This window comes from Sinocyclocheilus grahami, unplaced genomic scaffold (genome assembly GCF_001515645.1).
Source record: "Sinocyclocheilus grahami isolate Dianchi unplaced genomic scaffold, SAMN03320097.WGS_v1.1 scaffold1042.1, whole genome shotgun sequence".
Taxonomy (NCBI): domain Eukaryota; kingdom Metazoa; phylum Chordata; class Actinopteri; order Cypriniformes; family Cyprinidae; genus Sinocyclocheilus; species Sinocyclocheilus grahami.
Window position 1 is genome coordinate 96,713 of NW_015506221.1, and position 10,310 is coordinate 107,022.

At 35.8% G+C, this 10,310-nt stretch overlaps 1 protein-coding gene across 6 annotated transcripts in view; it reads right to left on the reverse strand.

The window, feature by feature from the left end:
* senp7b (SUMO specific peptidase 7b) overlaps positions 1-10,310 on the reverse strand; it is a 50,143-nt gene continuing 39,833 nt past the window's right edge. For 5 of the 6 annotated variants that reach the window (XM_016251417.1, XM_016251415.1, XM_016251412.1 and 2 more), the window contains 6 exons: positions 8,741-8,877; positions 5,889-5,953; positions 5,690-5,733; positions 5,426-5,494; positions 2,730-2,880; positions 1-249 (listed from right to left, as the gene is read on the reverse strand). In XM_016251417.1, coding sequence (XP_016106903.1) covers positions 103-249; positions 2,730-2,880; positions 5,426-5,494; positions 5,690-5,733; positions 5,889-5,953; positions 8,741-8,877 — 613 coding nt within the window. In that variant the 3' untranslated portion in view covers positions 1-102. Of the gene's footprint in view, positions 250-2,729; positions 2,881-3,023; positions 3,093-3,287; positions 3,332-3,486; positions 3,552-5,425; positions 5,495-5,689; positions 5,734-5,888; positions 5,954-8,740; positions 8,878-10,310 lie in introns of all 6 variants that reach the window. The other variant, XM_016251418.1, reaches the window with a different exon arrangement.

Sequence of the window (10,310 nt, forward strand, 5' to 3'; positions counted from 1 at the left end):
ATCCCTTATCTGATAATCAGTAGAAAAAAAAGAAAGAAAACAAACCCTAATAGTAGACCCTAATAGTTGTTTTTTTAGTGAGAGGGCATGTTCCGGCTGTTTTTATTTGGCGCTCTGCTCGGCCCCGCCCCCCTGTCTCCGGTACAGCTCCAGCACCAGCTCCCGTAGCTCCTCCCTCTTCCTGCGCACCTGATTCCGTGGAAACCAATGCTCCAATCGCAGCGGGAGATCAAAGTGCACCACTGGATTCTGAGCGGAAAAACCACAAAGAAGCATTGAGTGGAAGTTTAATGAACCAAGAACCGATCTACAACTACATAAAACTGCCATTTGGCATCAAGAAAGACTGCAAATACCAACACTAAATTGCAACACTGCACAGATGCAACATATACTGATGGCATACTATTTCTGTGAATTTGCATATATGCATGCTTACTGGCTAATAAAAATCCCTTGTTTTCAGCATAGAATGGGTTTGCAATAGTTCTCTGACCTAGCATCAAGAATAATTTTTTTTGTAAATTGAGATAATATTGTATAAAATATGTATTTAATATTTAGTAATGCATTCACAATTCAATATAATTAATATCAATATATACTTTAATATATATAAATTGATTAAACCTTTTTAATCTATGTTATTAAACATATTAAATTATATTGTATATTAATATACATTTCATTCAATACACACACAAACATGGAGCGAGAGAGATTGAACAATATATACTTGTTTAAATTCATTTGAATATTGATGAAGGTCCACCTTCTGAAAAACAGAATGTGTTGTGATTGGTTAGCTGTCCCAGTGCGTTGTGATTGGCGAACAGCTTAGACGATGTTTCAGTACTGCCCCGCCTCTTGCTCCGTTTTTCAACAAAAGCTTTTGGAGAATCCGGCACTACTCACTCGTGTTATGGAAGCTGTCCTCAGTAAAATGCGCAGCACACGATAGCAAATTGGGGTTATAATGCTCAGGAACAGAGTTAAAAAGTACATTGCAACCACTGTCCTGACACATCATTCGCTTTCTGAAGTGAAAAAAAAAAACGCGTTTCAGGCGGTCGCGCACCGGACGAGAAGCGCAGCGTCGCGCCACATCGTTAAAGTTAAAATACATTATTTTCTATGAGTGTAGCACACCTTTATTCGGCGTCTGTCCGCGGCGCCCAGCTACGTCGTCTAATATTTGTAAGAATTGTTCTAGACCAGCGGTTCTCAATTCAAGTCCGTGCGTACCCCCGCTCTTCATGTTTTGCACGTCTCTCTTTGTTAACACACCTGATTCAGATCATCATCTCGTTAGAAGTGAGCTCCGTGCATGAACTGTGTTCCGATTGACATGGTCCCTACACAGTGTCCATTGCTCCCTACTCCCTGAGCAGGGGAAATCCGTTGAAGTTTACTTCACTTCGGAATATTCATTTACAGATTTGCGCTACGCCACTGCCTGCAGCGTCTTCACACACAAACAAAACTTACTAGAGAAGCGTGAAGTGGGACATAATATACCTCTGTAAATAAATACAATTTAAATTCACGTCTCGCACACTTAAATGCCCTTTGTATGGAACATATACGCTCCCTTCAAACTGGAATCATGGAGGAATATCCAGTGATGTCCACTTCGCAGGGCACTTACAGTCAAATATAACAAACGTATGAAGCAATAAGAGAAACATACAAAATGTGCAGAGCGGGGGGTACGCGAGGATTGGAAATGAGAACCGCATATGCGCTCATGCGCTCACTCAACCAAGCGTTCTAACCACGACCTCGCCCCTCCCCACCCCCCAACCATTCAAATTTCTGTAGGCGGGAATTCTTTGTAATGAAATTCTAATGAGCCGCTTTGTGATATCATAAAGCCCGGAAACCAAACGCTGTAGTCCAAACGAGCCGTTTGCTGTAGTTCTTGAAAATTGATTTTTTTTTTAACTAAATATCTCCCTTTGGAGTGGACTTTGAGATTTGTAACTTTCTAGATCTTTTTTATGCCAAACATACACACTACACACTGACTAAAATTAAAAAAGTGAAAAAGCATAATAGGACCCCTTTAAACAAAAGGATGAATATATAATTTATTAAAATTATTTTAATATTTATTGTTTTTATAATATATATATATAGGGTTGGTTTTCTCTGGCCTGTTATTAAAATTAAAATATTTTTTAAGTAAATTTGAGTTAATATTGTATAAAATGTCATTATATGTAATACTGTTAATATAATCCAATATTCAACATTCAGTATATATAATATAAATATTTAATATACTTAAAATATTCAAATATAATATATTTAACATATACACATATATTTAATATATTTCAATAAAAATAAAATAAAGTATAAAAAAAATAAATACAATTATATACATTTTTGTTTGTCCCAAAACCTCCATACCAGCGGACTTGATACTTAAAAGTATGCAGTTTACCATTTGTAGTGCAGTATGTGCTTTAATACAAACCAGGATTCAACTAAAGGCTGCAAAGCAAACAGGTGTAACTTGAGTTCCGGAGATCCAAATCTCTTGCATTACTGAAAATCCCACTGAACGGCAGACCGCGAAATGTCAGGTAACTTGGATGACTAATGTTTCTGACATTCAGCATTGAAGAAATTAAAAAAAGCTCTGACCCGGTAAAAAATGCACCATGGTTCACAAGGTATCGGGGCAATGCCAATATTTTGGCATCAACCCAGTATGTAGGTACCTGCAGGAAGCTCTCCACATACTGCAGCAGGTACAGGCCACAGTCGCTGCTGTTGTCCTGCAGCGGGACCCTGCACGGACTCACGCCTATGCTTTCACTGGTAAAAGCTCGAGCGCTTTCTTTCCGAACCTCCCATTCCACCTGCAGATACCTGCGGGATGAGGTGACGTTTACAGGGGAATCACAGGAATGTACTCTTTAAGAGTTCAGAATGAAGGCACATTTAGTTCTCTGACATGATCGAACACAATAAAACATGAATCCAGATAAGAGAGGATCTCCCGAAGGACTCACTCGCGTAACAGCGTGTAGATCCGCTGGTGGTACGACAGCTTTAGAGAGTCCATGACCAGAATACAGGGCCTGAGGGCGAACCAGGGAAAGAGACAAACCGATCAGGAACAAATCTGACCTGAGGAGCAGTGCAGGATAATACAGAACCATGAAAAAGTGTCTGCCCCCGTGATATTCTCTATTGTGAGTGCACATTCGTAATACTAATGTTGTCGTGTATAAGAGGAAGATGAAGCGATTGAATACTGAAGACTGGTTTGGTACCTCCTCACGACGGTCTTTCTTGTGCAGCTGTGCACTGTGCAATCCTAAAAACACACAAAACCCATCAGACTGCTTCATGAAAATCAGTTCATAAACTGAAGTTCAAAATGAATACCAACTGTAACATTTACTTTATCCAAAAAATATCTGATGATATTCATTGGTATTAGCATTTAAACTGTGCGTGTAGTGAGATTACCGGCAGGTTGTGGGATCTTGGCTCACTCAGCTTCAATCCATTTCCTTTTGGTTGCTGTGAACTGTCTGGAAATACAGAAAACAAACATTCTCAAATAACTTTTTATTATTATTATTATTAATTGTCCTTTTTGGTTTAATTTTTACAAATTGGTGTCACTTCACAATAAAGGCACAAAACATTTGGTCTTTGGAGAGACAACTATAAGATATGTTTAAAAACTATCTAGGACTCACTCGCGTAACAGCGTGTAGATCCGCTGGTGGTACGACAGCTTTAGAGAGTCCATGACCAGAATACAGGGCCTGAGGGCGAACCAGGGAAAGAGACAAACCGATCAGGAACAAATCTGACCTGAGGAGCAGTGCAGGATAATACAGAACCATGAAAAAGTGTCTGCCCCCGTGATATTCTCTATTGTGAGTGCACATTCGTAATACTAATGTTGTCGTGTATAAGAGGAAGATGAAGCGATTGAATACTGAAGACTGGTTTGGTACCTCCTCACGACGGTCTTTCTTGTGCAGCTGTGCACTGTGCAATCCTAAAAACACACAAAACCCATCAGACTGCTTCATGAAAATCAGTTCATAAACTGAAGTTCAAAATGAATACCAACTGTAACATTTACTTTATCCAAAAAATATCTGATGATATTCATTGGTATTAGCATTTAAACTGTGCGTGTAGTGAGATTACCGGCAGGTTGTGGGATCTTGGCTCACTCGGCTTCAATCCATTTCCTTTTGGTTGCTGTGAACTGTCTGGAAATACAGAAAACAAACATTCTCAAAGAACTTTTTATTATTATTATTATTATTAATTGTCCTTTTTGGTTTAATTTTTACAAATTGGTGTCACTTCACAATAAAGGCACAAAACATTTGGTCTTTGGAGAGACAACTATAAGATATGTTTAAAAACTATCTAACAAAAAATTAACTTGGCATAAAAAAATTAAATGCATTGAGACTAATTTCAAAATGAATCAGAAGAAATTTCCTAATCTATTATTGCTTATTTTTTAAAGAATTCACTTTGGGAAATGTTTGTAAATATTAACACATTCTCCATATTTTAAAGGGAATACCTGCACAATTTTTCCTTAAAAGTTTGACCTAAGAACATCTGACGTTTGAAAGAATAGCTTTTAAAATATTTTTTATGAAAATTTAATAACTATTTACTAATATTTTCTAATTATTTAATAAATATTAAAATATTTTTGTGTAGAGTTAATTGCATCAATTAACCTCAACCTTGGAACACTTTTATTAAAGTTATAAGAATAATTTATTATATATAATAAAATAAATGAAATAAAAACTTGTTTATTTATATGCAGTGCCAAGTATTACTGATAAACTATTTTGTTATAATTTATGGTGTTATTTTTAATTTTCTGTTAGTTTTTGTAATGTTTCATTTTTTTGTTTAAATATGTTTATACAGTTTTTATTAATTGTATTGATTAGTTTTAGTTTATTTAGTTCTAGTTATTTTAGTACTTCAAGTTAAACTAAACAAAAATGAGAAATGTCGCCTTGGCAACTAGCTGGAATAAAATATGTCTACTTTTTAAAATTCTATTTCATTTTAGTTAATGTCATTTCAAGTAACAAAAATGTTTTCTGGTTTAAGTTTTAGTTCACTATAATAACCATGTTGATGTGTGTGTGAGACCTCTTTGACAGTCTCCTGCAGAGCTCGCTTTGGCTGTCGGAGTCCCATCCTGGGACACAAGGACTTTGTTTCTCCACGGCACACACTCAAACCGTTCCAGACCGGGAAAACAGATCACCACGAGGTACCAGTGAGCCCTGGACCGAGAGCAAACAGAGCGGGAAACAAAGCAGGAGAGGAAGTGGAAGTCAGTGATCTGTGATCGAACACAATAAAACATGAATCCAGATAAGAGAGGATCTCCCGAAGGACTCACTCGCGTAACAGCGTGTAGATCCGCTGGTGGTACGACAGCTTTAGAGAGTCCATGACCAGAATACAGGGCCTGAGGGCGAACCAGGGAAAGAGACAAACCGATCAGGAACAAATCTGACCTGAGGAGCAGTGCAGGATAATACAGAACCATGAAAAAGTGTCTGCCCCCGTGATATTCTCTATTGTGAGTGCACATTCGTAATACTAATGTTGTCGTGTATAAGAGGAAGATGAAGCGATTGAATACTGAAGACTGGTTTGGTACCTCCTCACGACGGTCTTTCTTGTGCAGCTGTGCACTGTGCAATCCTAAAAACACACAAAACCCATCAGACTGCTTCATGAAAATCAGTTCATAAACTGAAGTTCAAAATGAATACCAACTGTAACATTTACTTTATCCAAAAAATATCTGATGATATTCATTGGTATTAGCATTTAAACTGTGCGTGTAGTGAGATTACCGGCAGGTTGTGGGATCTTGGCTCACTCGGCTTCAATCCATTTCCTTTTGGTTGCTGTGAACTGTCTGGAAATACAGAAAACAAACATTCTCAAAGAACTTTTTATTATTATTATTATTATTAATTGTCCTTTTTGGTTTAATTTTTACAAATTGGTGTCACTTCACAATAAAGGCACAAAACATTTGGTCTTTGGAGAGACAACTATAAGATATGTTTAAAAACTATCTAACAAAAAATTAACTTGGCATAAAAAAATTAAATGCATTGAGACTAATTTCAAAATGAATCAGAAGAAATTTCCTAATCTATTATTGCTTATTTTTTAAAGAATTCACTTTGGGAAATGTTTGTAAATATTAACACATTCTCCATATTTTAAAGGGAATACCTGCACAATTTTTCCTTAAAAGTTTGACCTAAGAACATCTGACGTTTGAAAGAATAGCTTTTAAAATATTTTTTATGAAAATTTAATAACTATTTACTAATATTTTCTAATTATTTAATAAATATTAAAATATTTTTGTGTAGAGTTAATTGCATCAATTAACCTCAACCTTGGAACACTTTTATTAAAGTTATAAGAATAATTTATTATATATAATAAAATAAATGAAATAAAAACTTGTTTATTTATATGCAGTGCCAAGTATTACTGATAAACTATTTTGTTATAATTTATGGTGTTATTTTTAATTTTCTGTTAGTTTTTGTAATGTTTCATTTTTTTGTTTAAATATGTTTATACAGTTTTTATTAATTGTATTGATTAGTTTTAGTTTATTTAGTTCTAGTTATTTTAGTACTTCAAGTTAAACTAAACAAAAATGAGAAATGTCGCCTTGGCAACTAGCTGGAATAAAATATGTCTACTTTTTAAAATTCTATTTCATTTTAGTTAATGTCATTTCAAGTAACAAAAATGTTTTCTGGTTTAAGTTTTAGTTCACTATAATAACCATGTTGATGTGTGTGTGAGACCTCTTTGACAGTCTCCTGCAGAGCTCGCTTTGGCTGTCGGACTCCCATCCTGGGACACTTTGTTTCTCCACGGCACACACTCAAACCGTTCCAGACCGGGAAAACAGATCACCACGAGGTACCAGTGAGCCCTGGACCGAGAGCAAACAGAGCGGGAAACAAAGCAGGAGAGGAAGTGGAAGTCAGTGATCTGTGATAAAGCCTCGTTTCCATTGCAGAAACCACCCTTACCAACTTACCAACTTAAGTAAACACTGTGGATCTAATTTAATGACACACTTATACTGGCCAAATCGAAGTGCATTAAAGTATTAATACTCAATGTTGCTTCGATTCATAATCACCAGCAACATCATCATAAAAATACTTTATCACCAAGTCTTAGTACAGGATCTGCTAATCCCCAAACTGGGACGATGGACATTCCCGAGTTCATGTGAATCATCTGTGCAATGTCGTACTGTGCGAGTGTGTGCACATACAGTGTGTCCTGCGTGGTAATCTGCTTTTAATGGGAACAAGGAGCACCACACCGGAATTGCCTGTTCTCTCACAGTTTGGCATTATAGACTTTGACCTTGTTGCAGTGATTTATCCTCTTGTTCATAAAGCTCAATCCAACATGCTCTGTTGTCCTCGGATATGAAACATCTACGCAGGGCTTCAACATGCATCCTGGCAACAAAAGAACATTCTGTAAAGTGTGTTTGAGATGTCGTAACTATTTGCGAGGGTTTACGAAGCGCTCTGACATTGAAAGTGCACTAAGTTGGTGGTCTTGGTTCATTTTGTCTCATTTTCATAATTGAAATCGTGTTCAGTTCCAAGACAGAATTTCACACAGGTGACGCTCCTGAAATAGACCTATTTATTATAAATAAACATACACTACCATCCAAAAGACTTTTTTCTTTTTTTTTTAAAGCAAGGATGTGTTAAATTGATCAAAAGTGACAGTAAAGACAATGTTACAATATATTTCTATTTCATTATTATTATTATTATTAATTGTCCTTTTTGGTTTAATTTTTACAAATTGGTGTCACTTCACAATAAAGGCACAAAACATTTGGTCTTTGGAGAGACAACTATAAGATATGTTTAAAAACTATCTAACAAAAAATTAACTTGGCATAAAAAAATTAAATGCATTGAGACTAATTTCAAAATGAATCAGAAGAAATTTCCTAATCTATTATTGCTTATTTTTTAAAGAATTCACTTTGGGAAATGTTTGTAAATATTAACACATTCTCCATATTTTAAAGGGAATACCTGCACAATTTTTCCTTAAAAGTTTGACCTAAGAACATCTGACGTTTGAAAGAATAGCTTTTAAAATATTTTTTATGAAAATTTAATAACTATTTACTAATATTTTCTAATTATTTAATAAATATTAAAATATTTTTGTGTAGAGTTAATTGCATCAATTAACCTCAACCTTGGAACACTTTTATTAAAGTTATAAGAATAATTTATTATATATAATAAAATAAATGAAATAAAAACTTGTTTATTTATATGCAGTGCCAAGTATTACTGATAAACTATTTTGTTATAATTTATGGTGTTATTTTTAATTTTCTGTTAGTTTTTGTAATGTTTCATTTTTTTGTTTAAATATGTTTATACAGTTTTTATTAATTGTATTGATTAGTTTTAGTTTATTTAGTTCTAGTTATTTTAGTACTTCAAGTTAAACTAAACAAAAATGAGAAATGTCGCCTTGGCAACTAGCTGGAATAAAATATGTCTACTTTTTAAAATTCTATTTCATTTTAGTTAATGTCATTTCAAGTAACAAAAATGTTTTCTGGTTTAAGTTTTAGTTCACTATAATAACCATGTTGATGTGTGTGTGAGACCTCTTTGACAGTCTCCTGCAGAGCTCGCTTTGGCTGTCGGAGTCCCATCCTGGGACACAAGGACTTTGTTTCTCCACGGCACACACTCAAACCGTTCCAGACCGGGAAAACAGATCACCACGAGGTACCAGTGAGCCCTGGACCGAGAGCAAACAGAGCGGGAAACAAAGCAGGAGAGGAAGTGGAAGTCAGTGATCTGTGATAAAGCCTCGTTTCCATTGCAGAAACCACCCTTACCAACTTACCAACTTAAGTAAACACTGTGGATCTAATTTAATGACACACTTATACTGGCCAAATCGAAGTGCATTAAAGTATTAATACTCAATGTTGCTTCGATTCATAATCACCAGCAACATCATCATAAAAATACTTTATCACCAAGTCTTAGTACAGGATCTGCTAATCCCCAAACTGGGACGATGGACATTCCCGAGTTCATGTGAATCATCTGTGCAATGTCGTACTGTGCGAGTGTGTGCACATACAGTGTGTGTCCTGCGTGGTAATCTGCTTTTATGGGAACAAGGAGCACCACACTGGAATTGCCTGTTCTCTCACAGTTTGGCATTATAGACTTTGACCTTGTTGCAGTGATTTATCCTCTTGTTCATAAAGCTCAATCCAACATGCTCTGTTGTCCTCGGATATGAAACATCTACGCAGGGCTTCAACATGCATCCTGGCTACTCAACAAAAGAACATTCTGTAAAGTGTGTTTGAGATGTCGTAACTATTTGCGAGGGTTTACGAAGCGCTCTGACATTGAAAGTGCACTAAGTTGGTGGTCTTGGTTCATTTTGTCTCATTTTCATAATTGAAATCGTGTTCAGTTCCAAGACAGAATTTCACACAGGTGACGCTCCTGAAATAGACCTATTTATTATAAATAAACATACACTACCATCCAAAAGACTTTTTTCTTTTTTTTTTAAAGCAAGGATGTGTTAAATTGATCAAAAGTGACAGTAAAGACAATGTTACAATATATTTCTATTTCATATAAATGCTGTTTAAAGGGATAGTTCACCCAAAAATGAAAATTGGATGTTTATCTGCTTACCCCCAAGGGCATCCAAGATGTAGGTGACTTTGTTTCTTCAGTAGAACACAAACGAAGATATTTAACTCAAACCGTTGCAGTCTGTCAGTCATATAATGGAAGTGAATATGAATCATGGCTTTGAGAGTAAAAAAAAAAACATACACAAACAAAATCTAATTAAACCCTGCAGCTCGTGACGATACATTGATGTGCAAAGACAAGAAACGATCGGTCTGTGCGAGAAACCGAACAGTATTTATATAATTTTTTACCTCTGATGCACTGCAATGTCTGAACTGTCCTGAGCACGTCCTCGACAGCCGGTGCGTGACGCGTCTTCTTCTTCTTGCTTTTATGGCGGATTGCAGACTTATTAGTGCATTACCGCCACCTATCTCTCAAATGGACCATTGACACTCCTAATTGAGATTGTAGATAGAGTGTCAATGGTCCATTTGAGAGATAGGTGGCGGTAATGCACTTATAAGTCTGCGATCTTGGATGCCCTGGGGGTAAGCAGATCAA